Source organism: Ixodes scapularis, unplaced genomic scaffold (genome assembly GCF_016920785.2).
Source record: "Ixodes scapularis isolate PalLabHiFi unplaced genomic scaffold, ASM1692078v2 PGA_scaffold8__174_contigs__length_109621045, whole genome shotgun sequence".
Lineage (NCBI taxonomy): Eukaryota > Metazoa > Arthropoda > Arachnida > Ixodida > Ixodidae > Ixodes > Ixodes scapularis.
The window spans coordinates 66,430,583-66,458,541 of record NW_024609883.1 but is presented as its reverse complement, the minus strand read 5'-3'; the positions used below and the strand labels follow the sequence as shown (position 1 = coordinate 66,458,541).

The window sequence follows — 27,959 nt, the reverse complement described above, 5'->3', positions numbered from 1 at the left end:
AACGACTTGTGGTTTTCTGGAGGGACAAGGGGCTACACGACTCGTTGAAGTGTGCATTGAGCTCTAGAAGCATCTAGGCTCTGTCTAATCTGGCTATACTTTGACAGCACTGTTCAGGTAGACATGTACATCTATAGTCACTGACAAGTTAAGATTGAAGTACTATGGAAGGCAATGAGCTGGGAGCAGAGCTTTTACTGCATTCTTAGTTTGTCGCCGACAAGAGTTCCGGAACAGCTTGACTTGCTCAGATTTGACAATGTCTACCAAGACACTCAAATTTGACCCAGTTAATGTGTCCCATCGTGTATTCATTCCTTCATTGAAGTAAATGCTTCAACAATGTTTAAAAGGTTTTTTTTTAGAAGACACGAAGATGAAGTTGATTGCATTATACATATTAGGAATGCTTCGGTGTTCTTTCCAATTGTGTCGCCTTCCGTAAAAGTTTAGGTGCAGCCTACCGCAGCATTGATTTGGCCAGATTTTGATGCTGTTTTGATCCGATTGGTTTACTCTGCAGGTCATTTGGACAGTCGGACAAGCATACAGAGGGTTCTGACGATGACCTCGCTCGTTGCATTCCTGTACTCCGGCACCCAGGCAAGTCTGCCCTCCTGTTGAATCCAGTGCCCGCGTAGCCACGGCATGGTTGGACAAACTTTTCGGTTGCCTGTTGGTTCATTCGTTCATTTATCTGTTTCCCGAAGCTTGTCGGTCGGCTTTATGCAAAGTGTCAAAGTACTTGTCTAGATAATCTGCAGTTTTTAGGAGACTAAACACACGGTACCCCACGTGGACATGCTCGGAGATTTGCCCACGGTTCCTCGCAGACGAAAGCGCCGGACCGTCTCATTTCTCGCCGGTTTCCGCTCTCTGCAGGGGGTGCTGGAGTTTGTGATGCCGGACAGGAAGTTCTTTGTGCCAGACAAGAACTTTGAGCTGTTCGGCCACGGGGGGATGCTCTTCTGGTTCGTCAGCTCGGTGGTCTTTGCAGCGGTGGGTGTTCCTGTTGTAGCACAGTGTCCGTAACGCGTCTCCGATTGGAGTGTTTGCTGCATCCTTAAAAGTGGTTCCTCGATTTCCACCCGACGTGTGCAGCACCCGACGGTGTCGGATGCTGCAGAGGGCCGTTTTGTTGTAGGTCCCTCTCCCGCTAGACAGTTTGCGGAACCGTTCCCGAAAGCCAGAACCACAGCAACGCTTTCGCTAGCTCTTTTTTTTTTGGGCAGAAGTTCAACAACCAATTGTCGGAATCATCCTGACACACCGGCTTCTGTGACGACATTTGTTTTCTCTTCGGTACCACTTTCGATGCGTCGGTCAAGTGGGACGGTGGACGCGACGGTCGATGACGCATTTCGGGCACCGTACGTTTAACCTCGTCTTCGGTCGATCGAAGCTGAGTCAACTTAATTAATGCAGGTGTACCTGGCGGTTTTCTCCCTCCCGTGGACGAGGCTGCGGGACAGGCTAGCCCTGCCGTGTGAGTGGACGCCTTCTTCTTAGCTACGTTCTTGCTAAGCATGACGGGTGACGTTTTCTGCAGGGGCGCGCAAGTGGCAATTCGCATCGAGCGGCGCTGTGTCGTTCGGTATTCGTCGTGGTATGACGGAAAGTCAAGACGTACTTACTAGCTCTGTAGTGATGGGGCCGGGAATGTCGCTGCAGTATTTGATTCGACGAACTGCTCGCATGCCCCCTAATTTTTGGCTCTCTTTCCCCGTCGTTGCATAATGCCTTCGGGGCAGCCGTCGGTTCATGCGACAGTGGTTGATGTTGCTCTGCCGTTTCATGGCATAAGGCTTTACGTGGACCGTCGGCGACGGACATGGTCGATGTACGACTGTTTTTATTCTTCTGTTTGTTCTCCAGCTGTTTCAGTCCTCTGGCTTGTCTGTTTTGACAAGCCGGAAGACAAAGTGGTGGCGAGCAACACTGATATCGGGTGTGATTGTGTAGCCCCTGTGGCCTAGTGGGCCTAAAGAAAGCTTTTACGCGAAGGTAGAAAATCGAAAAACTGCTTTTGGGTACAAAAATTTGAATATATAGGCGACTATTTCTTACCTCCTTTCCTTCGAAAGCTTTTCGGCTGTTCACTGTGATGCATGCAGAGTGCCCAAGTACGTCAGCCGAACCCAGCTCACGCATTGGACACAAGCACGGCGTCACTTGGACGTATCTGCTCTTCAACAACCAGTCTGTTGACGACTCTCATTAATTCATACTCCAGGAAGCCACAAGTTATGTTTGAATTATCGGAAGTGTGAATTTTCAGAAATTCGTCTAAATATGATGCAAGATAAGATTATGATTTGCTATAGGGATGGCTACACATGCAAAGAAGATATTTGATGATTTCCTCTACACAGGCCTACTGGCTATAAGCGGGTATGCCACACATGAAACATTTGTGAAATGTATGAGATAGATTTTTTTCATTCCTCAAAAATGTTATCTGTCGTGTACCATTTAGGCAGTATGTGACACCTCAAAGCAAAATTATGTTTGTTCATCGAGCAAACAAGTTCTCTGTTGTGGACTTTTAAGCAGGGGACACGTGAGCAATAAAAACGGGGACCGTGTGGAAGTTTTCATAGCAACTTGCACGGCTGCTGCGACGGTGAGTGGACGTATGCCATGCCGTCATGTCAACATCCGTGCAAGTTGCCATGAAAACTGCCGTGTAGCGCCCGTTTTCATCATTATGTGTTCTCTACCTTAGCCCTGTTGAGCTTGCTTCTTGCCGTGCTCTGCGACAAAGCAGCACTGGCGAAGGCGAGCTCCATCGGTGTGGCTTCTCTGCAATGCACCGGTGCTAAGAGAAAGTGCACTCAATGAAGCCACGAGGACAGAAAGTATTGATTACACAAAAATGCCGTTCAAATTAAGCAGAACACCGTTTAAATTAAGCAGCTTATGAACACATGAAAAACGTAGCGGGACAACCCAAATTTTAAAATTTGTTTTGAATTCATCCGAAGTGCTAAATATCAGTTTGAAATATCGAGAGCCTACTGCATTTGGATTCGCGTTCGTGGCCAATAAGTGCCGTGACGGCACTTATGACTTGTAAATAAAAAGTTCCATGGCATGCTTAAAGGGGCACTGACACATCAGAATCATATTTTTTTTTTATTATCCGAAACGATCGAAAACGATGCCGGGACATTACCCTCGAAATTTGAAACTTGGGAATTCAGTATTTATTTAAAAAAACAATTTCCAAATGCCCAATTTGAAGTTCCCGCGCGATCCGCGCCAGTGCAGTGAGTCAAATTTTGCGGTCTCCGGCGACTCGACTTTCTTTCCGACCTCCGCTCCACCGCGCCGTTGCCACGACGACCCGAAGCGAGGGGGAGGAGGTGAGGAAGCAGGATAGAAGGCTGCTAGCGCGGGAAAAACCAGTTGCTCCCCGACTGGCCGATAAGCCTCTGCTCGAGCGCCGCCAAGTTTTCAGAAGGAGGATACAAATCCAGGAAGCGACATCACACCGAAATCTGATTTTCGGTATTTCAAAAAGAGGGGCCGTAGTGCGTTCGCAATTGCGTTAAAAAACATGTTTTACGATTGCCGTTATTAAATGTTATAGAAATGTCACCTACAAAGCTTCTAAATTTCCTGATTTTTGACGTCATCGATCAAAAGAAGCGAGGAGGTGAGCGCGGGAAATATAAACGCCAAAAATAAAAAGGCGCGTGCGCGCGCAAGAAAAATTTTTTTTGCTATGCATTTTTTTTTGCTTGTCTATGACTATAATCTGCATCGTTTTAGACAATAAAAAAATATATGATTTTGATGTGTCAGTGCCCCTTTAAAAAGCACGGTGGAAGCTCGGAGTCATCTCATCCGGTGAAATGCTGCGTCACGAACGCGTGATCTTTTGTTTCGCTTTTGAGTCGAGGAGGAAAGCTAAGGAGAAAGAAGTTGAAAAACCATTTCACGGTCCCTTTAACTGAGACTCTCCCCGCCCCGTGTGCAGCCAAGCGGAGCTTTTACTGGTATGCTCTGTTCCTGGCTTTGCTCAACCTGGCCCAGGCCTCTGGGTCCGGCCTCTACTACTACGACGTCAACGAGGGCGTCTGGTGAGCTGCCTTTTCTCCCTCTGTCCCATCACACTCTTTATCGTTGCACCTGAGGGCTGGTTGACACATTTGCGTTTACACTTTGGCGCTTACGGCAAGTAACATACTGGCCATTGGCGCTGAACTCTCTTATGAGCGTGTAACTAGGCCAAAGATTTTGCAGAATCTGTGGGATACGATCTATGCACTATTTCTTAGAAATAGTCGCTTATAACATTGTCAGAATTATTTCGAGCAGATGGCGAAAGTATGGTGCACGAGTGCAGATCGGAAGTGTTCTAGGTCTACCCGATAAGGGGGCAGCGTTTTTGCTGTCTCGTTGTAAGTGGTCACCAACGGTTGCAATGTGTTCGAGCTCACTCAAACTCAGATTTGTGAGGGGTTGCACTACATGCGGCAAACTGCGCCTTGGGAGCAGCCTGCATTGACAGTAATGGCGCGTGCTCCAAACTCGGCCAGGAAAGATTGGCACCTGCACATAGCCGCCTCGAATTTTCGTCGGGGACGTATTTTAGCGGTGAATTTTACCTTGGGAAATTTTAAGGCATGGTTCCCTTTCTGTAAAAAGTTATACCTGCTGCACCTATCAGGAGATGGCACCAGGAGCATGACCCCTCGGTTAACTAGGTTTCCTGCATCGGCATCTACCATTGAGTATGTCAAAGGTATGCCCAACGCTCGTAAATTTCGTAAACTTTGACAAGTCTCGCTGGTACTTTTTAGACTTTCTCGAAACTTTCCTGACATTTCTTAAGCTTTCACAAGTCTCACAGGTACTATTTCTTAAACATTCACTAGTCTCTTTGATATTTCTCAAAATTCACAAGTCTCTTTGATGTTTCTCAAAATTCACAAGTTTCTGTGATCTTTATGAAGTTTTCACAAGTCTGGTATTTCTCTAACTTTCACAAATCTCTGGTTTTTCTAAAAGTCTCCTTGATAATTCACTTTCATGCCTCTGGTACTTCTGAAACTTTCATAAGCCTCTCATATTTTTTAAACTTGTACAAGCCATAAGACTGGTACTTCTCATAAGATTGGTATTTCTGAAACTTGCACAAGTTTCTCTGGTATTTGTGAAATTTTCACTAGTCTCCCTGATATTACTTAAACTTTCATGTGGCTCTGATATTTCTTAGATTTTTATAAGCCTCTTGTATTTTTAAAACTTTTACAAATCTGTGGTATTTCTGAAGCTTTCACAAGACCTCTGCTATTCTTCAGACTTTCCCAAATCTCTGGTATTTCTGAAACTTGCACAAGTTTCCCAGATATTTCTGAAACTTTCACAATTTTCTCAAATATTTCTTAAGCTCGCAAGTCTCATAGGTGTTTCTTAAACTTTCACAAGTTTGGTATTTTTGAAACTCACAAGTCTCCCTGATATTTATTAAACTTTCACTGGTCTCTCTGGAATTCCTGAAACTTCCAGAAGTCTGTGGCATTTCTGAAACTTTCAGAAGTCTCTCTGGTATTTGTTAAATTTTCACTAGTCTCCGTGGTATCTTAAACTTTCATAAGCTTCTCTCGTATTTCATAAGCATCTCTCTTAGGACGACCAACGCCTATCATATTGCAAGGCAAGTCTGTCATACTTCTGAAGCTTTCGCAAGGCCTCCGCTATTCCTCAGACTTTCACAACTCTGATATTTCTGAAACTTTCACAAGTCTCGCTGGTACTTCTGAAACTTTCCCAAGTTTCTCTAACATTTCTTAAATTTCCCCAAGTCTGTCTGGTACAGGGGTTTGCACAGGAATTGAAATTAGGGGGGTGTCTAAGTTCTACATTTTTAAGGGGGGTGTTGGGGGGGGAAGGGGGAGGGGGGAGGTCATTGTGAATAGAGGAGTCATTGCGAACTAGGGGGGTGCACTCAGAAAAACAATGGGGGTGTGTAGGGAAATCACTGCTCGGGTATTTCTTAAATTTTCAGGACGTCTTTACTCGGTTAATAAATATGGTGGGTCCTCAAATGGAGCAGGGTACAAATTGTAGCAGTTGTTTTGACACTCGCAATGTCCTAGAACATGTGCTGCAGTGGTGCATGTTCCAGGACAGTGTATCTGTCGCAGTCATGATGCACCAATCAAACATGCTTTTTTCTTTCACGTGCCATTGCAGCGTGGTGGATGTGACCAGCTACATTTACTTCACCATCTTCACGCCCCTTGTCTACAAAACATTCCTTGCCGACTTTTTCAGGTATGTGGCTGCATTGGTTGTGAGAAAACTATCTAATCTTTTTTTTTTTATTTAAGAGTGTCATAGCATCTTAAGAAAAGACCCTGGTCTTAAAAAGAATGAAAAAAAAAAAAAAAAAAAATTTATTATTACTTTTTTTTATTTTTAAATAACAAACAGCATATTTTGTTAGTACTACACTCAGGAATTGCACATGTATGTAGTTACATCAATTCAAAGTTTCATATCCAGAATGTTTGTGAGCATGTTTTGATAAGCTATTCCTGTTCACAAATGTATGATGGTCAGTAGTAAGCTTATGCTTGGAGTGGGTTCGTGCAAACCTCTCACGACTTGCTTTTGTTTGCATCTTCAATAAAAACAGGGTCTCTTACCATGCTCAAATGCATTTAATGTTGGCATTCTTTTCCTTTGTATCATAACTAGAATCCGTCGAAGAAAAATTAATGTGTTTGGTCCCCCTCTTTTCGAACGGGCTTTCAATAAGTGGTATTTCTGACTAGGGGAACAGTTTTGACTAGCTTCTTGGTGCTTCTTTTAAGGGAGGCTGTTGTGCTGACAAAAAAGAAGGGTACTGTCACGACAAACTCTTTCTGCATCCGCAATCTCTACAATATCTCTCAATATGTAAGCTAGTCCGAAGTGAACCTTAACTTTGCATTCCATTACTAGATCGGACCACGGCTTTCTCAAAAACTGGCAGAGGCATCAAAGAGGCACAAAGGACTGTTTCAGCTCTTGTTGCACGCGCCAGTACACATACAGCAAAAGCTCGACAATTCAAAGTACGAGGGAGGGGATGCTAAAAAATTGAGAATTAAACGAAGTCCGCACTAAGGAAAGTCGAAGAAAAATGACAGAATTCCGCGTCCGAAGGAACGGGGAATGCCAAAAACCGACAAATTTATTTATGAGAAGAATCAGTCATCCCCTTCCGCTTGTAGTCTCGGAAGGCGACTTGCATCGGCCTGCGTTTAAGTGCGCAAATGTAGCAGAAGGTGCCTTCACTTTCTTCGTAACCGAAGAAGACGCGCGCAACATCAAGCTACTCTGCTTGGCCGGGCTGTTGTTTCCTTGTCGTTCTCATCTGTTGGGACACCACACACCAGCGCACTGCTGTCCGTGTCGACGTAATTGGTGAAACTGGTGTCTCGCAGCACCCCGAGCACGTTCGCAGAAATGACCGCGTGCCGTCCGGGGTCGCCCATCACCTCCACGCTTGAAACGTCGAAGCCACGGTGGCAAAAACATTTGGCGATTTTTGCTGCCATGACTCAATCCCAGGCGCACATTAGCATGTGAATTGCTAGGAGGAGCGTCGTGAAGTAGTTGTTCCGATTTTTCGTGATTGAAACCAGCCTTTTGAGCGTGCGACGCCCTTAGGGCGACTTCTTATTCTTTACGACACCCCGGTTCGCCAAATACAGAACCGCAGTCATGTTTGGTGGAAGGAGAGCTAATTTAATGATCCTGGGCTCGATGCCAACCTTGAGAGCTGAGCAGTTGTCCACAATGAGTGGGGCTCTTTGATCGCTCACTTTAAACTTTTTGTCCAACTTCCTGTCCCACCGCTCAAATATCGCTCCGGTCATCCACGATTTCCATTAGCTGCGTAGTCGGTCGGCAAAGGATTGATGTTCTTAGGGCGTCAAGGCTTCGGTGACTTTCCTATAACGAAGAGGGGGAGCTTCTCCGTCGCTGTCGTGTTTTTTGCGACCGTGACGGCGACGCGCTCTTAGCTTCGCTTGCCGCCTGCGCAGTTGTCCCCCTTGTATGTGACGTTTTTGTCGGGCAGAAGCTCAAAAAACGAAACGGTTTCGTCGGCATTAGAGATGTCACACGGCTAGTAGCTATCCAGGTAGTCCTGCAGGGTTCCTGTTCTCCACATCAGGCACGTTTCTACGATCACCTCTTTACTTCCGCCAGACCCCGTACAAAAAGACAAGATTGTGCCTTTCGTGGAAGCGACAAAGCCGTAATTGTTTGGACGTATGGCGAACTCGCTCAATGGGAGATCCTGGCTTCTCATGTCTTTAGCCCATGTGATGAACGCTCAATCCAAGTCTGGGTGCTCGGCAGATCGAAGTCTCTTCCTCTCAGAAGCAACAGCTTCGGCTTCGTAGGTGTCTTCAGTTGTCTTCTCGTTTTGAACGTACGTCGACAACATGCTCTCAGCGATCTCGTACTTCTTTGCTATCTCAAACTTGCTCGCCTTCCTGGTATTGAGTTTGCACAGAATTCCTACTTTTTCCTTCAATGTTTTGGCAACGCGGCACTTTCCTCGAACCGAGGACGTTGCAAAGCCGACGGTAGTGCAGCGGCATGGCTCGCAGTCGGATCTCGATGCGGCTCGGGCAACTACGCTCGGGCTCTCTATCTCTATCTATGTCTCCCTATCAGAGACTCAAAGAACAGAGAAAACAATACACGGAGACGACAAAGAAAAATGTGATGATAGAGAGCCTATAATCAGTGACAGTTCAAGAATGAAGTGGAAGCTCCTCCCCCTCTTTTCACTTCAGCAGAGCGAACGCTGGAGAAGAGGTGACCTTCTCTCCAACGTTCGCTTCGCTGAAGTGGAAAGGGGTGGGAGGAGCTTCCACTTTGTTCTTGACCTGTCACCGACTATAGATATAAGAGAGGGTCCATCTTGTACCAATGGGAGCGTTTGCAATTTAATGGCGGATACCTCCTGCGTGATCAGTCGTAAGGGTGCACGTGCTGCATCGTCGTGTGCCGAGGAGTAAAGCAGGCGGAAAAGCGGAGACGCTTTCAGATGACCAGCGCAAATGTCGCCCCATCGCAGCTTGTATTGCAAATGCGGCCCATAAACCACGTGACCCCGATCGAACAGTTGGCAACTCTATAAGGCAGGATCTCTATGAGGCTAGGTGGCGCAAGCTGGTGTTCGTTACAAAGGATATAGCCATTAACATCCATTCATCCATCCATCCATCCATCTATCCATACGCGAGTCGCGACGGCAACGCCGCCTGTGACTCGGTTGGGAAAGCTGCCACCAGCATTTAACGAACCCCACGCACGGCGGCGCCGTGGTACAGAGTACAGTTAGAGTTATAGGTAGCAAAACTATCTCTCGAGCAAATTTCCAAAAAAAAAATTGTATTAATGAGGTTTGAGTTAACGAGCTTTGACCGTAGCGGTGCAACAAGGAGGTACTTTTTGCTGTGCCACACTATCGTGGTTGTTTGGAGTATGGTGCCTCAATTCCTTTTGTTTTGGGTGGTGACGTTCTCTGTAGCATCCGATGCCAACAGCATGCGCTCCCTGGGGAACTGCAGAGAAATAGCCGGAAACAAAAAATGACGCTAAAGCACAGTCAATACCAGGGGTCCGTGCTGGGTGATGCTGTTTCATGTGTTGCGGAACAAAAGAAATATAATATGTTCAAAAGGAAATGGTCACATGTTACCTTTCTAATTAAAATGCACATGAAGGCACCCTAGTTTGGAGGCCAGTGGCGAGCAGTCGGTCTCATTCAGCTTGTCTTTGCCGCCTCCCCTTGCACGCACCCGTGGTGGACATCTGGGAAAACAGCATCTCGCAGCCGAGCATCCTGTTCTCGTACAAGGCGCAGACGGACGAACCGATCGAGGACGATAACGTGAGCCTTCCTCACCAGCTGTCCTGCTCCTCCCTCAAGACGGACTCAGACTACATCTACCAGGTATGCATTCTAAATTTTAAATTTGAATGCAGAATGTGTTTTATCAGCCGACTTTCCAGAGTTCTGTAACGTTTGGCTGTAACAGGCGGCTGTAACGAAAAGCCGACACCGAAAAGCGTTACGCCTGTAGGGGACCATGTGAAAAGTCCAGTCCCCTGGCAGGATTTGAACTCACCATTGTGAGTCGAATGCTTTGCCGACAGAGCAGTCCAGGGGCGATGGTCGGAGCAGGCAAAAGTGAACTCATTCACAAGGCGCGTGAAGGCGCGGTCGCGCGCTTCGCGGCCTTTTCCGTTGTGCTAGGCCATCTCACGGCATGTCAGAAATGGCAGCCGATCGTCGGTGGGCAGTGTCATTTAGACACCCTTCTCTGCTTCCCTGGTAGATCTGCCGCTCTTTCTGTGCTTACACCAGTCTTTGTCGGCGTAATCAAGCTTGTATGATTTTCTTCTTTTTTTTTTTTTTTTTCGTTACAAATTGGCTTTTCTAGGCAACTGTTTTGCTGGTTTTACCCTGGCCTTTTATTTTCATTTGGATAAAGTCTGCAGTGCTAATGCGGGAGCAGACCGAGGCACTTCGTTTTCCTTCCCTTTTTCCACCTGGCCTCAATTATTTGTATCTACCATGTATAGAGTAGGCCCCTGCTTTTTTTCTCTTTTTTTTTAAGCAGAATGCCTTTTTTTAGGTTGGTTTCAAAGTCTAGAGCTTCACGAAAAGTTGTTGCAAAAACATGATAAGATGGGGTCTTGCAGTCCCGTGACTTTGTGACATGACTTGAGGTAATGCGTCGTCACGGTGTCACATTGTGGTGTCATGTCATGTCACTTGATGTGACCTCAAGCAACACTTCAATGGGACAATGTGATGTCGCATGACCTGGCATCACAGGACCACCATCATCGTGATGACGTTGTCTGATGCACTACGCTCAAGTGGTTGGTGCCACAGGTCACATGACAAAAATAACAATCCCCAGTGTGCATTCTACAGAATTCTGACTTTATGCTTATTGAAACGGGCAGCAAGTCCCGGTGGCAAAATTCCTTTAGCAAAAGCGGGCTGTATTAAGCTGTTCAAAAAAGTTTTTCTTTTGCGACCCAAGTCTTTGATGAGACTTAGTGACTTCCTGCATCCGGAAACAGACTTTGCATCTCCTTTCATCAATCAAACAAAAAAGTGACGCAATGATTCTGCTTTATTGAGGCACGTCCTAATCGTTGAATCGCCCACGTTGATCAGACACGTCACAATTATTATTAAAATTGCCGCGAGATTTAATTTTTTTGTTTGTTTGTGTTTTATAGGAGGGAGATGTACTGAAAGGGGAAAAGGTATTCTTGGGGGGCAAAGGTGTCTATGGGAAGTTTCTTTTTCCCTGCACTCCTGCACCACATCTTTTCGTAGCATGCTCTCGTCCTATTGAAGTGCCTCAAAAAGTTGACTTTAATTACTGTACTGGCTCAAAAATACGGCAACATTTTTTATGAATGTTTTTTGCCACACAACGCGCGAAGAACCGATCATTGCGATTCACGAAAGGAGACCAGTGAACAACAAAGCACAGATTACGTTTGAACCCAAAAACGCAACTTGTATTCAAAGTCTTGCAACGAGATTATGGGCATGCGAATGTCATGCTTAGTTATGCGGTGTAAACGGCCGTTTCGAGTCCATATGTCATCCATGCTTTGTCGTTCGCTGGCCTCGATTTGCAAATCGCATTGACTGGCTCTTGACGTGTTCGCAGAAAAGACACTAGGATCTGATATGCCGAAATGTCACCTCTTTCTTTTCTAGCTAATATGGCATGCACCCTATCTGCTGCATGGACCCTATCTAACTCCAAAAACTAACCCTTGTTTGATTCCTGCTCGTAACAAACGTTTCTTGCATGCCCCCCACCACCTCCTCCTCCTCCTCCTCATTGAACCTCCCTCAGCACGCTCCTCACTTCCTGTCACTCTGAAGTCACACCTGCATGGTTTGCCCAACCCTAGACGGTGTCCGCCGCCACCTGCAAGTAAGTTCTGGGCTTGGCTGGCATGCTCTCTCGTTTGGTTGACCCACCATGGTACCCCTGCGGAGGATACGAGCAGAAACACCCGATCCAGACATTTTGCGCGTCTGCGGTCCCCGCAAGCTCTTTCGATTTCTCGATAAGTCCGAAGAACGGAACCTCAACTTTGCACTCCGCTCCTAGATCCGACGACAGCTTCTTCGAAAAACTGGCAGGTGTGTCGAAGAAGCGCGAAGGACCGTTTCAGCTCGTGTTGTCCGTCATAGTACACTCGAGGTCAGTATACGTCTCGAGTGTGCATAGTGCTCACTGAACTTGTGCAGAACACAGTGACAATCTCCTTCCGCGTGAATGGTCACGAATGAAATTAACATTATTATTATTATTATTAAAAGTAATATTATTACTACTGCATTTTGGTGGTGCTGTCAGCGCTTCATGACGTAGCAGTAGTTATAACAGCTCAAGCAATGGCAGGCCGCTCACTCGTGGCTGAAATTGCGGCTGGACCGTGGACGCCGCAGTGATTCTGCCCAAACGGCCGGTCGATAATTATCGCCACCTTTTCGCACAGAGGTGCACAGGCGGCTGCCGAAACTGTCGGCAGTTGGACGACTCAATCTGTAGGCTCGTGTTTCTACAGAAGAAAGCATTTAATAACCGATGGTTTCGGAAGTCGCTCATGCGCAATAGTGCGAGGGGAGGGCAAGAAGGCTACCGTAATATCCCGGGATATGCCCCACCCCCGAAAGATAGCCCGCCCCCTATTTTAGCATGATTTGCTATTTTTTCATAAAAATCAAAAGATAGCCTACTTCCAGTAGTTGCAGGGCCCTAACCAATGGTGACCTCAGCAAAGCGGCGTTACTTAACCACAGCGGGAGATTAGTGTACATTGCACACTAGAAAGGACAGTCGTTTTTGGTTCATTGCCCCTTCCCATGATCACAAGTTTCGAGGGTCACAAAATCTAAAACTAGCATTGTTCCGACTTTTTTTTATGCCACATCGAAAGTTAGCCCACCATTTATTTTCAAACGACTTGCTATCGATTTTAGGTGCATTATCTATTGGGATATTATGGTAGACCGCCTGCTAGGCAAAATTGCTGGACTCTGTCCGGTCCAGCTGCGATCTTGGCCTCGAGCGAGCGGCCTCCCCTACTTGGGACTGTTTCGTTGAGAGCTACGTCACGAAGCAGTTCTTCGGCTGCCTTTGGTAAGACGCAATTTGTGTGTTCCGTATAGTAGGTCTGGTGAGTCACTGTACCTCTTTAGTTGATGACCTCCTGGTGTGATTGGCATGCTCTTAGGCTTGCTCGGTGCACCCTGTAGCATGATTGTTTGTAACATCACTGGTACGGCTTGCTATCGTTGGTCTTGTACCTTGAGGCTTTGTTGACCAATGGCCATCGGACACTGTTTGTGCATTTGCTTACCTATTGTTTTGGCATTGTCTGTCATAGGTGCCCTTCCCAATCGTAAGGTATACTTAACTCTAAGTATGCATGCATACACTAACTTTTCCGGGTTTTTTTTCTAAATCATTTTATTTGAGAAAGGTGCTTTCTGGCTTATAAAGCATGAGCAATTATATTTAAGATTAACCATGATGATCAATGCTTATGGGGTAAGATTTGTCACTGTCTCTGTTATAATTATTTTTTTTTTTTTTTACTTTATGCTTTGGTATTGTTTTAATTGTAAATTTATCGACTCTAGGCAGCGTAAATCCGGAGGTTTCAGTTCATAAAGTAAACGGAGCGTAGGTACATAAATAACAGAAAAAAAGGCAGGCAAGCCGGTGAACTTTAATCCGTATAAAAATCTGAGATTGAGGGAACAAAAAGAATCAGACAACACGCGCAAAGATCTCAAATGCACCCGTGTTTGCGACCTTTGTGCATGTTGTGCAATTTTTTCTCGTTTCCTCTATCTCGTGTTTTCCCGGCAATAAAATGCAGCATTATTGGTAAAGCACTGTCCCGTCATGTTTTTTCTTCGTAGTCCGCATTTTCTGAGCTTTTTTTCCCATCATTATGGGTAGCTCTGGCCAAAACTGACTTTTTAACTGGTGCGAACCGGAGCCACCGAGTGAGCTACACTCCGGAGTAGCGACGCTTGAGTCATCCTGGTTTTCAAAGTTATGGTTGCAGTGGTGTGAAGCTTTACCTGAAATCACAGGAAACAGTTTCACATCCTCCGGGAATGTTAAGGCGGTCCGCGACAAAGCAAAGCGATGTCGTCCATGCTTCCCGACCCCGTTCCTGAAACTCAAAAAGTCCCATTTTCAAGCTGTAACAATCGCCAATTGCACCCGCTGTTCACCAAGCAAGGTGGAGAATTAAAATCCTGACGATTTAAATTGCGATTTCAGTCACGCCTCTTTTACTACGACGATTTGAATTGAGCTAATCCCACCAAAGTAGCCTAGGAAATGTTATTTATTTACTGTTTATCGTTTCACATTTTCTGTGTGGGCACTTGTTTAGTATATAGATTGAAGAATCACCAAACGAGAAATAATTGTATCTGCTGGACGTAACGGTGGTGCTTTTCTGAGGAAATTGGAAAGTTGTGTTTTTTTCTTTCCCCCTTGGTTCGTTACATAGTTTCCTATGCTAGCAAATAACAATGCAAAAGAAATAAAGTTTTTGTTTTACAGTAATTCTTTCTTGCCTATTGTTTTCGGTGATTGGATCGATTGACCAATCAATCTGTCATGTTTAAAAATACATCTAGCGATAAAGAATCACTGTTTGTTAGGTGCCGTAATTTAAATTAAAAAAATCGAAATATGTAAATTTTAAACTTTTTTTTTTTTTATTAAAGAAACAATGAAGGCAATTTCGGATATTTTTTTGGCGATTGAACTGGGTTCCAGGCACATCTCAGGCCATGTTGCCCAAATTTCTGCTGAAACCGGCGCTTCTGTGCCGCGCAAATCAATTAAACAATCGCGGTAATACTAATCGTACTGGGATCGACTGTGGCGACGCCCCAAAAGTTACAGGAGAAGCCAAGAAAAGCGGAGCTCACGTGGCTGTTGAGGGGCTAAGAAGCACGACGTCACAAAAGACTGATCAGCGATTGGTTGAAATGACGGACATGCTCTCGGTCACGTTTTGGTTCGCGATTTTTAGGAATGCTCTTCTAATTTCCACTTGAATAACCATGAAAAGTATAAATCGGTCCGGAAATGATTACTAAACCGTAAATAGAACAGCATAATTGTTTTTCTCTTTGCTATGCTGGACGTGAAACGGGCAACGAGCACCCGTAGACAAACAAAAAATAAAATAAAAAAAGACCACGCGGGGGAGGCGTTTGGTTTTAGTTTCAGATGTCGGTGCCGTGTTTACTTCGGGAACACGGTACTTAAAGGATTCTGCAAAATGGTAGTCATGCCAAATTTGTGCACTGTAGATGGTTGTTCTAACATTCGACTGAAAACCAGTAATCGTTCGGGCGCACTAGTTTTCACGTGTGGGTTTCCGTTCGTGTTCTTTGACGACGAAAAGAGAGGTCGTCCGACTTTGGTGAAAACCAAAAATGGTGCTGTTTATTTTCTCCTTGGGGAGTATCCCCCGCGGTGGAACCGGTTCCCGGAGTGAGTCGCTGCCGCTTTCCTCTCGGCGCCTCCCCCACGTCCCTGTCCTTCAGCAATGTGCCGCTCTCGTCTCACCCGCGCGAATGTTGCTCACTGCTTCCCTGTTTGGAGCCCGCAGGCCGCCCGTTGCCGGCTGGGCGGTCTCCGTCGGGTGATGGCGGAGGCCGCCATACACATACTCCCGTTCTGTTGGTGTTAGGTCACTGAACGGAAGCCCCAACTCGCTCGCGAGAGCGGCATTGTCGTCCATGTTGACAGATCTGACGAAACGACCGCGCCAACCGCGCTGCTGTAACCCACCGCGGTAACCAGAGTCTTGATCTCCTAAATACTACCGATACCGGCTATTCACAGTTGACGTCGCTCCCTACGTCACCTCCGTTTTCAGAGGCCCAGAAATGAGGATAGAGATAGTTCAGTTTTGGTTCCTTCAGTTCTTTCGGAGGCACAGAAATATGCGTCACTAATGTCTGAAAAAAATTAGGCTGTGTGCTAGGTTCCCAAGAAGCCTAAAAACACCATTTAAAAGAATTTAATAAAATTGTCTTCATTGGCCCTTTAAGCACCAAATTGGTGGCACCCACCAGAAAATTGTGGAATGGTGTGACGATGCTCTAAGCCATGGGTTCTCAAATTTTTAGATCTCGCGGAGTGCCAATCTTCGATTGCTCATCTGAGTGACTACTCACGGTCTCGGCGCTGATTCAGTATGGCGTTGGAGAAGCCTACGGACCTTGCAAAGAGAATTGCATGTACTAAGGAATCCTTGCCACATAGTTACGTTTAACGTCTCACTCAGATCTGCTAAAACGAGATTTAAACCGGAAGAACACTGTACTTGGGTACAGGGAGGGTCAAATCAATTTCGGAGCTCCGGCAACTCCCCGGGGGCTGTTGGGGAACACTCAGATTCCTAGGAGGAACCCAGTAACTGAATACCGTTGCTTGTCGCTCAAAAAGTAACCAAGTTTTTATTCGTTACTGAAATTCCGACAGATTGCGTTACCTCAGCTTGAAAGTAATGCGTCATTTTCTCGTTGCTCCAAACGTGTCGTATTTTTTAAGCGGTAGCCGTCTCCGGTACTTGTCGGCATTAATAGCTTCTTTGCTTTCTATCGCGTTTGTTTTAGTGTTTTAGGGATAACTGTGGCAATACTGGCATATACCCTTCTGCACATATTTTATGGTCTATCTCAGGGGTGGCCAAGCTGCAGCTCGCGATCCGCATGAGGCTCTTCGTGTGTTAAAGTGCGGCTCGCGGCTCCCTTCCCTACCTCCCCCCCTCTCCCCTGCCTCTCTCCCGGTCACACGCGCACTTTTCCAAAAAGAGAAATGGAACGCGTTTTAAATCGAAAGACAGGTTGCGGTTTGGTAGTCTTGTGCTACTGCTACCTTACATACAATTACAATTGGACTGCTTTTGACTTGGGTAGATTGAAGATAGTTCAAGTTTCGTTTACTGCTCTAGACAAAAGTACGCCCCCCCCCGCGGCTCTTGGAAGTTTCGTGGTTTTGTTTGCGGCTCTTAGGCCGGGTCAGCCTGGCCACCCCTGGTCTATCTAATGTTTTCTCATCATACAAATTACAGGCATGAGCTGAGGCGAGAACTGGGTCAGGTACTTGTGTTGTACATGTTCCCTTCCAGAAGTAACTGAACGCAGTCACTTAATGCTTCGTCAAGAAGTAACGAAAATATGTTAGCCATTGCTTCTCTTAAAAAGTAACTCATAAAGCTTTACGTACGAGTCTGCCCTGAGCGTAGCCTATTTTGTGCCTGCAGTGCAAACCTCTTGTCTCTCTCTCTAAACCCTGATGCTGTGACCCTCATCCGCCCCCTCCCCTCTACCGTGACCCCGACGCAGAACAACTCGGTGTACGACAGCACCCACTTCGACTCGGCCAACGTCAACCCGCTGTACGCGCAGTCGCTGCAGTCTCCGGACAGCGTCGTCGGCTTCGACTACTGCGGAGCCTCGCAGCGCCCAGGATACCAGACGACGCTCGCGGCGCCGTCTCAGCAACAGCAGCAACACCACCCGCAGTCACCGCCGTCCGGCAACAACGTGCCCTGACGACTGGTGGACCCATTGTGCAGAAAACACTAGAGGCTTCGCGTGGTATTGCAGACGTCGAGGTAGATGCGAATCCCGAAGCAGCTGGCAGACGCTGGGGCCATGGGTGCTCTTACAGCGATTAGCCGGCAGACAACGGTAACATTTAAGTCTCGCCAGTAGTCACGGGCAGCAGAAAGTCTTACCTCGGGCAAGCGGGAAGTCTCGTCAAAGTGGGGGGTGACCAGCGGGCAGAGGCCATTATGGGTCTGTGTGTTGATTTGGCAAACGTCTGGCATTAGGTCTTGGTCTTGGCTACGAACTTAAAGAAACACGTAGTCTGCCAAGCAGACGGGGAGGGTCGTCTTATTTGCGACAGGAATTAGAGTCACGTCGGCTGAGTTGCTCTGCGGGTTTAGCTTTGCGACGGTAGGGGGCAGAACCTGGTTTCCAGTCCGTCCCACCGCTTGCCCGTCGTTCAGTATTTACTCCTCGGTCCATCGGGAGCAGACGTCCGAACGGAGAGGTGGTCCTGTTGCGGTCACCGTGGTAGTCACCGTGTCGAGCAGGCAGTGCCACGGTACACCAGAACTCGTATAGTCTGTTGCAGGTGAAGAAAATCAGGACATGCTCGCCACACCCCCCAAAGCCTTCCACTCTTTCCACTGTAGCAGAGCAAATGCTGGAAAAAGGGCGAGTGGAGAGGCGGAAGCTACAAATCATGGCAAGCAGACAGCTTTGTGGGAGGAGCCGTCCCGCTTTTCTTAGCCTACCGCAGACCGTATCCGTCTATGCGCGAGCTTCTCTCTAGCCGTCGGAAGCGTTGCTAAGGTAGGACGAAGGTCTTCTGTGTTGGAGGTCGGCGTCGACGGGATAGTTTACAAGCGGATACACGCAGCTTGCCTACGCCCCTTTTCCACAGCGACGCTGCAGAGACGACGGTAGTGCAACGTCTCGTAACTCAGTTTTCTTTCCGTGCAGAACGGCAGCGCATTTATCCCGCATGCTGTCGACGCAGCTGAAGCGACGGTCCAAATCACCCTCTTAGTCACGTGCAACTCGGTGCCGTTCTTGTGGTTCCGTATATATTTTGCAGCACGGTCCTTCTAGTGACTCGTAAGTTTGCCGCAGGAGGAATTGTTATCCGTTGTGATAATTGCGCGAACAAATTTCTAACCGCCAATGCAACGGGGATGGGGGAAACGGCAGCGGACGGCAGAGCCCTCCTCCAGTTAAGGGACGCAACGTGATTTTATACCATGGTATTCGGGAAGTTGCGTCGTTGCGCCACCCCTCGTCATTAGTGCGTGGCCACTGTCGTAATCATTTTGGGTGTTGCGCCGAGGCGACGCAGTTTGGTAGGCAACGACGGAGCTGGGTTTTAGGTTTACAAGGGCACAGTGTCAGTCTTTGTTTGTCTCTCAATTTCCACTACTCTTTTCGAGTGCCTCCGCACGCTTCAATCAGAAAATCGTGGACTCCTTTGTTGTTTTTATTTTGCGTTTTGTTTGGAGGCGGGGGGAGAGATTTTTTTTACCCAAGCGCCGTTTTTGTTACGCCTTGGTGCCGGTTTGGTTCACGCCGAAAATATTCTATGTCGTACTAAGTTCCTGGAGGGTGCGGACCCTCTCTTATATATATATATATATATATATTTATGTGCGAGCAGTTTGCGTGCGAATTTCTTTATAGCTTTTCTTTTCATTTTTAATTGTTACAATCATTTCATTGTTTTTTTGTTTTATTTTTCACCCCACAAACTTTTGTAGAGCGTTGCCCACAAAGTGCACTCCTCCAAGGTCACTTGCAACTTCAGGATTACACAGCAGCGGCCCTCACATTATTTCATGAGCAATGTTGAGCGGGTCTGGAGACAACATACCCTAGTATATAAAGAGTGTAGTAAACTTAATCTCGTGCTATGCGAGTTATTCGTCCAAAATTTCATGGTTGCAATCGGTGAAGAGTCGCAACTCACGAAGACAGTCTCTGAAATCGTATAAGAGAGATCCCGAAGAGTGATGGAACCCGTTAATAGGGCTATAGTCACGATGGGAAAAGAATACCGTGTGGGTTGACGGGTCGCAGTTCTTGTCCAAGCAAAGATGAGATGTGATGTTGCAAGACATTCCACGGTGTGAATAGACGTTTTCTTTCGCTAGGTGGCACCGATGGTTGCGCTACTTTTTGAGTGCGGTACTCCGACATGGGGGGAATGTCGACGTTTCGGCGGTGCTTATGGAGTCTGCCCCTACCAGATCGCTGCACTCTTGTGTGTCTGTGCCCTGGGAGGGGGCTTTGGAATGTTTAATCATGCTTTATCGAAGGAAGTTGTAAAGAGATTGTACATAAAAGATGACTGTACTTAAATGGGAGAAAATATGCCAAAGTCACTATGTATTTTGAAGAGCATTTTCATGAGGTGAAACAATAAAAGTATATATAATTCCCATGGTAAACTCGTTGCTTCATTTGTCCAATTTGCCGACGATTTTTGCTTGTTTTTTTTTTTTTTAATGGGGGCTTCTGAGACCCTGTGTTGTGTTACACGTTATGCCATTTTCAGAAATGTCGGTTCAAGAGATTTTGGCATGAACTACTGCACATGGGTGCGACATAAATGAACGCGAGCTCTCCTTTGAGCAACAAAGCCAGATCTGTTGGTTCTGTTGAGCCGCAGTGACCCACGTTAAGTTCCCCAAATGTAACTTTTGTGTGCATTGTGGCTCATCTTTTGTTTCCGAATTTGCACAAAGAAACTTATTCTCTCTCTTTCCTAATAGCACTTTTTGTTTTAAACCAAGAAATCTTCCAATGTTTCTGTTAGATTACGTTTCCCAACAGGTGGCACCAGTTCTTTCTAAAAGGGTGTATTGCAAGCCTGGTGTTGTGGCTAGTGCCCTGTGCATGGAGCACATGCAGCAGCAAGAATGAGAAGGTATTCATGACAAGCTTGTGGTTCCTTCACAAGCAAACGTATAACAGTGGCCAGAATGCCATACTTGCAATGCTTTATACCCAGGGGCGTACTTAGCATTTCGCCGCCCTAGGCAGCCTTTAACAGTGTGCCCCCCCCCCCCCAACTCCCGCTTTCCACACTCGATGACCACGGGGAGCTGGGTTGTTGGGGTGGGGGGGGGGGGGGGGGGGGGGGGGTAGCTAAATTTGGGGTTCAAATTTTCAGAAGTAGCTAAATTTGGAGCTAGAATTCACAAAATATCTAAATTCATAGCTAGATTTAAAGAAAAAAAAGTTAGTTGGGGGCAGCTTCAAACTGGCTGCCCCCAAAATTTTGCTGCCCTAGGCAAGGTCTTCATTTAGTGTTTTCCATGGTTCTGTGGTGACCTTGGAGGTTTATTAACTGTGCTAAAAAGTGTCAAAATAGGAAGTGCTATGATGCTGCCAATATTACTCCTAACTGCTTTTACAAGCATTTTGTGCCATCTTTATTCTTTATTGTCCTCATTCTTCAAGGTTTTTAAATGAACACGAAATGCAAACATAAAAATGCAAAGTTGGCTTTTTTTTTCCTCTAATACCTTTTTAGGTTGATAATGTTTTTTTTTTGCAAGCATTTGTACATTTGTTTTTGGCAAAGCCATAATCGTAACTATTGATTCGTACAATAAGACATGATCTGATTTTCCCCCACTCGAGTTATATCGCATCGTCAAGCGTTCTTGTTTCCTTCAAGAAAAAAAAAAATGCCGGACTACACTTGCACACTAAGTCGGTGACAGGTCAAGGACGAAGTGGAAGCTCCTCCCACCTCTTTCCACTTTAGTAGAGCGAATGCTGGAGGGGAGGCGACCTCCTCTCCACCGTTCGCTCCGCTGAAGTAGAAAGGGGTGGGAGGAGCTTCCACTTCGTAACTCCAGCGAATTCTCGGGGGCGCGCTCAGGCAAAATGGCGGGCGAAAGGAGGTCGTTTTCGTCGTTCAGCACGCGAACCACCATAAATTTCTTGCACTGCAGCAAAATATTGGTGCTACATATAAAAGTAAAGAGATTTTTCGATGGTAGAAACCTTCTTCTAGTCAGTGTGTAGGAATGACATGGCAGAAGCATAAAAATAATTACTGGAGCGATGTTTGTTTCTATGCTGCCTACAAGAACCAAGCAGTGATAGCAGACGACAAAGCCAAAACGACCTCCTCTCTTGAGCTCGGCGTTGCTGCCGTTGCTGCTCCGTGGCGTCGATTTCGCTGGAGTCGCCAATAGTCGAGTCGATTTTGTGCGTATCTAGCACAACCCCCCCCCCCCCCCCCCCCCCACCCATACACACACCCAGTGTTGGGTAAAGTACATCTAAAAAGTACCTGAGTAAGGTGCAAAGTAAATGAGGTTCTCTGCTTCAAGTAAACTAGTAAGTACACCAGGCATTATTTTACCTATTTACTTATTTAAAACATACTGCCAACCGTGAAGCCAAAGCAGGAGGGTATCCTCAAGCACTTAAAATCGTACAGGCTGGCATAGCATCCCACATAGAATAAAAGGTATTTACTGGACACCATATTTGAGGGTGATGTTTAGTGCGCATGCCGCGCATGCTAACAACGAGCTCACATTAATAGGCTGCTATGACCGGCAATCTTGAAGCTGTGGAATACTCGTTGCAAAAGAACTCTGGAAGTTCGCCGTATGTGCTCGGCAGTCGCGCACACAGGTATGGCTGCTAGTGGATACTCCCTATAACAAAGATTCTATAAAATCGGGCATTTGCATTATTTACTTGAAGTATAAAGTACTATAAATATAGTGTACTTTCAGAATACAACTACTTTTAAACAATCTTTTGTGTTGCCCTTTCATTCCCCTATACAGTTTTTTCTTTTTCTTTTTGTATGCATTGCTTTGGGGCTAAATGGGGATGCGTCCGTTAGTTCTTAAAATGGCGGCGAACATAATTCGGACGTCAGCCTTGTAGCTTCAAGCATTCCTCTCACGTTTTCTAAACCTACTTGATGTAGTATTTTAGGTCAAGGGTTTCTCAAGGAATTAAAATTAGGGGGGGGAGGGGGGTGGCGGCATTGAGAATGGAAGAGTCATTGCGAATTAAAAGGGTGCCTTCAGAAAAAAAAAAAAAAAAAAGGAAAAGGGGGGGGGGGGTAGGGAAATCAATGCTTTAAGTACTTCCCAACACTATCAGAAAGGCACGACTGCAGGTAGTTATTTTTATTATTCAAATAATTAAAGGACAATTTAGTACCATTCAGTTACAAATAATGTCAAAATGGGGAGAAAAAGAAAAAAAGTTTTGTTTCGTCGAATCAAATGCGCTGTTGTCCACGCACACCTTATTTTTCACTCTTGGTAATAGGAGGGAAAAAAATCGTTTTTTATTCATAGTTTTTAATTAGGCAGAGCACCATCGCATGCCTGCAACGTTTCAGGTACCAGTATCTTGTTTGGCTCCTAGACGAGCATTAAAACAAAAAAGTATAATTATAATTTTTGGCCTTGTAGCTTGCATGGACAGTGGAATTGTGTCTCCAATGATTAGTGGTCGGTTGACTGTGCCGAGTGCGCTCGCCAATCCGAGGTCACCCTAAATGATCTTCGGACGATCGCGACGGCGGTTAATCTCCTCGAGTCCGATGGCTTCAAGGTTTTGGATTGAGCGACCCCGCGATAAAAGACACACTCGATTTGAGCGAGAGTAACGCAACACCCCTTTCGGACGCCAAACGTAGTTCGAGCTTTCGTCGCTGTGTGGAAAGGGCCTGCGAATGTACAGAATAACTCTTATTGAAAATAATTGACTACAGAAAACAGTGAGAAAAAGTCGATCTTCCTACGCAGAATCATTGACGATGAAGACGTTGATCTGATTAGCTCGAGTGTGCCAAGGTTTCAAGTCTGTATTTTTGATTAGTTTCGATGTGAAAAGGAACTTTTCCGAATTGTTCACTTCCATCGGTCGCATGGTAAGAACTTACGGGAGAAGACGCGCGCACCCATTCCGAAACCGAAACAACATTGTTTCGCTTCGTCGCCGTGAGTGGTGCTGTCGGAACGCCTTTGAGAGAAATAAGGAAATTAAACGGTGATAGTGATGTAAGAAAATGAATCTATTTTTTGTTGTTACGAGTCACTGAATGTGGCCCTAAGTGCGATCTTGAAGATTGACAAGCATGTCAAGGCATTTACAGTTTTCCTGTGCCAACATCTGCTTGATGCCTATGGCTTGATGCAAAGCAAAGCATTCAGCTGCAGTTAAACAATTGATAGATGGCGCAAAACGCTGCCCGATGGCCCGATTGGAAGTGTTTGTGTTTGTTTATTCATCCATCCACTGTCACCATCATCATCATCACACTCGCCGAAAAAGAAACGACTCAAGAAAGAGCTGAATCCGCCGGAGAAAGTAGTGCGCCCAAACTACGCAACTGTTTTGGCTCGCCAGCAGGAAGTCTCGTCCGACACCGACGACGCTCACTTCGTGGCCATCGCGACGGCAACGACTGCGGCCATTCCACAGCGAAAGCTACAGAAAAGAAGCGCCTGGCTGCAACCGCACCAACAAAACAAGAACCATCTATCTCCGCCATCGTCGGCGAAACTCGTCGTCGTAGCGGGGGAAAGTGCCGTGTCCGCTGCCGCCACCACCGGAGCAGCTGCGGGCGCTAGCCTAGCTTCTGCCAACGCTGGCTTTTCGTTAAGCCAGCGCACCATGACGTCCGAGCACACGAATCGGCCCAGGTGATCGTAACGGGGGGAGTCTGGGGTGAAATTTTCGGTGCCCGGCTAAGCCTAAACTGGTGCCTGTGTCGTCGACGGACGCTCCTCGGCCCTTGCGAGGCCTTCAGCGCTGTGAAGGCTCGGTCCCTGCGCCAGCGCAGAGGCAGGGGCAGCGATTTCGACATGAACTCGTCGACGAAACGTGCTACAGGTAAGGATCTTTGCTTCGGTGGGAGTCGAAGTCGTGTGTGGCATGGCCGTACGCACCCCTCCCCCGGGACTACGGTCATTTCGGCCCAGGATCGGTCGGGTTGTTTTCCGTCCTTCAACGTGCCTCTTGTTAGCCCTGGAGCACCCCCCCCCCCCCCCCCCTTTTTTTTTTTTTTTTCGTTCGCTTTTACTTTGCTGGGTTGTTTTATTTGACGTTTTAGCACCCCGCAGCATCGCTTTTGTATAGTTCCGAGAAGGTTTCGACGTGCGATATCATCGTTTGTGCGGTTGTTTCTCGTTTCCGTGGTGCGGCCAACGCCACCACCACCACCACTGTCGTCAGTCGTGCGCTGCGGGTGACATTTCGTCGTCCTCTGCTCTCGCATCTCCACCCACAGTCACCTGCAAAGAAAGACAGCAGTTATGGTCAACGTTCATCTCGTGTACGAGGTGTGTCTTACCTATATCTGCGGTTTAAAAAAAAGAAACCGTATGTGCTTGGTGGACTTTGGACAAAACATGTAACTCGTGTTTGCACTTAAAAGTTGTTTTCATTTCGTACGCGAAAAAAAAAAAAAAATCGCTATTGAATTTTATTTGCGGTGTCGCGTCTCACCGACCGCCCCCCCCCCCCCCCCCTCTTTTCTTTTTTTTGTAACGTTGCTTTTTTGCGGCGGCGGCTGAGGAATTTGGGTATGTTTTCTACGTGACTGCCGCAAACTCTAGCAACGATTAGCTTGCTCGCTGCTTTCTTTCTTCTTCTACTCCCCCTCTCCCCTTTATTCCACTCCCTCGCCCTTTATATTTTTCTGTTTTTGTGTGGCGTTTTTGTCCCCGCACCCCCACCCTCCCGTCTCGCTGGTGGAGCTGTTGTTTATTTTATCGGGCCTTCACCCTATTTTGCGTGTGACTCACGCGCGCTGACTCGTCGCCGTTCGGAGATCGTGTTCAGGCGGATGCGACACGATCTGCGATTGAAGCGATTCAAAACACGACAGAAAAGAGAGACTTGTTTGCGCCGTCTGCAAAGGAGCCGATGCAGAAGTTGGTCTGCAAACAAGCAAATTGACGTTTCCGTCGCTGCGGCGTTGCACTCGCTCGTGTATTTATTTATTTATTTTTTCGGTGTCGAGTTTTGAAAGTTTGGACATTTGTATGGTCGTGCGTAAGCCCCCACGAAGCTTTTCACGTGGTGACGTCCGTTTCCCAAGCACAAAGCACCCCGCATATGTCGCACCTATACAGGCTCCAAAGGTAGTACTGCCTTGGTTCCTTGCTATGTCCTACTCGATGTTTCTTTATTTGTTTCATGCGAGGGGGTCGAGAATTACGAACGCTACAATTAATGGCAGTGGCTAAAAATAACGAGTAGTGAAGGGACTAAAGCCCGTTTTGGGGCGTGCGCTCGGGGGATAATCGTCTCGCTTTTAGAGAACGAGAGCTTTGCTCGGAGGTAGGCGCGGATTGAGATCGCAATAAAAGCAAAGTACCATCAGGCGAGAGGAATCGCCAACATAAATAAAAAATGTACAGCCCGAAAACGACTTCTCAGTCTCGCGAAGCCTGCCTCCCCCGGGGTGGCATTTACGCGGGGGGAACTTTATTATTTTTGTCGTTCATCATCGGCGGCGGCGGCGATGTTATGTATTTGGGCGGTATTAAGTGGTCGGCCGACGCGATACTAGCCCAAGGGATGGACACACACCCGAACGCAGGTATAAGGAACGCAGTATCAATTTTGACAGCGAGGAGTGCTGGAGAAGTTTGAATAGGGAACAGGGGGAGGGGGGTGTTGAGGCCGCACCGTTTGTTTAGGCTGGTCCTTGGAATTTCTTTCGCGTCACGTTTGCTGGTGTCTGATGACCCGTTTCTACGGCGTGCGCGCCGTGAGTTTCAGCAAGAAAAGAAACCGTCCAGTCTAGACTGAAACGTTACGTGGGCTAGTTGGTTCGTCTGCCGCGTTTTGTGTGTGTTTTTTTTCTTTATAGTTTCATCCATGTTTTGCTCTTGACAATGACCTGATTCAGCAGCCGGGCCGCCGGTGGAACTCTTTCGCAGACGACGCGGAGTGCTAGCAGACGATTTTGTCTGTGCGTCGTCTGCTATCCCTGTGGTCTGGTTTGCCGACGCGCCCGTCCTCGTCGTTTCGCTTGTGTTCGTGTGGTTAGATTTAGTCGTTTTTGTTTCGTTTCGGTGATCGTAGGCATTGTTTTATGCCTTTCCGTCGTGTTGATTTTCTTTATTGTGTAGCTTTGTTTTTCTTGGCGTTCCGGTTTGGTTTCTTTTCGACGGACGCTGTTGGCCCGCCATGCATGTTGCCGGTCGGATTTCCCGGGAGCAACGCTTGAACGGCTAGTGAGTGTCAATAGCGGTCGGTCGCATTTGATGATTGTGTTCACCGAAGATTTATTCTTGACTTTTTGCATGTCTGGTTCCTTGTTTGTTTCGTGCCACGGCGAGCCAGCTGCGTCTCATCCTCTTCACGCTCAGCTTTCCAGCTATCTCAGCTAGGTTCCGAACGTTGAGTTCGTTGTTTTAAAATATGGTCTTCAAAAACGAAAGCCATACTTTTTAAGTAGAACAGATCTATTAATAATGATGTAGCCGAATAGGGTATTGTGCCTCTCTTTATGGCAACCATATCAAGTTGGACTGAACTTGTGAGACTACCGGAAACAAAAAATATGGGGTGCTAGCGCATCTTTGCCTCGCTGCGAGAGTCTTCTGCTTACGAGCGTTACCCTTACTTTTTCCGCTGCTCTGAAATGATTGCACATGTCTGAAGTTACATCTGGCTTGTAACGAACCTTGCTGTCGTGTCTGTTTAGTGTGTGAAAGGGGTCCGCAGAGCAACAAAGACAGTCTGGGGACTGACTGTATTTTCGATTGCCATTCATTTCAACCATACAAAACTTTTAAGCTTTGACCTCCTCGAAGTTTGAGTGTTGACCCTAGTCGTGTTTGCCAAACGTTCTCCACTGCGCCAGAGCTTTCTTTGCAATGCATTTGTCCACCTCCCCGTCATCGCATGTTGTCTTAAACCTCACTTCCTTCACGGTATGGTTTGCAGCTCTTTTCTGTGGGGTGTCCGGTGATTAATGTTATTTGATAGGTGCATGCGTGTTGAGCTGTGCGCTAGGATGTACTCATGGAGTAGCAAGCACGACAGTCTGCAGGCGTGTGCACATGGTTTTCCCTGTGGTAATGTTGCATTTTGTTCTTTCGATAAAATCTTGTTGGTGCAGCTGTCAGGATAACAGGTTGGATGTTTTCCACCCATACGCCCTACACTCTGTTTCACCATAACTGCGAGCCAAATGAATTACAAGAGCGAGCATCATGTTTTGAAAAGGCTTACTATGCACGTATGCTTGTGAGGTGAAAGCGTCCTTGAAGGCAACATGCTTGTGCTTACT

The 27,959-nt window shown here is 46.8% G+C and overlaps 2 protein-coding genes and 1 pseudogene across 4 annotated transcripts in view; all 3 read left to right on the top strand.

The window, feature by feature from the left end:
* The window catches only part of LOC120848772 (transmembrane protein adipocyte-associated 1 homolog), a 37,342-nt gene extending 17,233 nt beyond the window's left edge, over window positions 1–20,109 (top strand). For 2 of the 3 annotated variants that reach the window (XM_040220794.1, XM_040220792.1), the window contains exons 6-12: window positions 524–603; window positions 883–999; window positions 1,426–1,486; window positions 3,983–4,085; window positions 6,205–6,285; window positions 9,844–9,973; window positions 17,462–20,109. In XM_040220794.1, coding sequence (XP_040076728.1) covers window positions 524–603; window positions 883–999; window positions 1,426–1,486; window positions 3,983–4,085; window positions 6,205–6,285; window positions 9,844–9,973; window positions 17,462–17,671 — 782 coding nt within the window. In that variant the 3' untranslated portion in view covers window positions 17,672–20,109. Of the gene's footprint in view, window positions 1–523; window positions 604–882; window positions 1,000–1,425; window positions 1,487–3,982; window positions 4,086–6,204; window positions 6,286–9,843; window positions 9,974–11,912; window positions 11,994–17,461 lie in introns of all 3 variants that reach the window. The other variant, XR_005717775.3, reaches the window with a different exon arrangement.
* LOC120848774 lies at window positions 18,844–19,872 on the top strand (annotated as a pseudogene).
* Window positions 20,110–25,556: 5,447 nt separating the features above from the next.
* Window positions 25,557–27,959, top strand: part of LOC120848771 (serine/threonine-protein kinase WNK) — a 103,351-nt gene continuing 100,948 nt past the window's right edge. Inside the window, exon 1 of the mRNA XM_040220791.3 lies at window positions 25,557–25,797. Coding sequence (XP_040076725.1) covers window positions 25,772–25,797 — 26 coding nt within the window. The 5' untranslated portion in view covers window positions 25,557–25,771. The remainder of the gene's footprint in view (window positions 25,798–27,959) is intronic.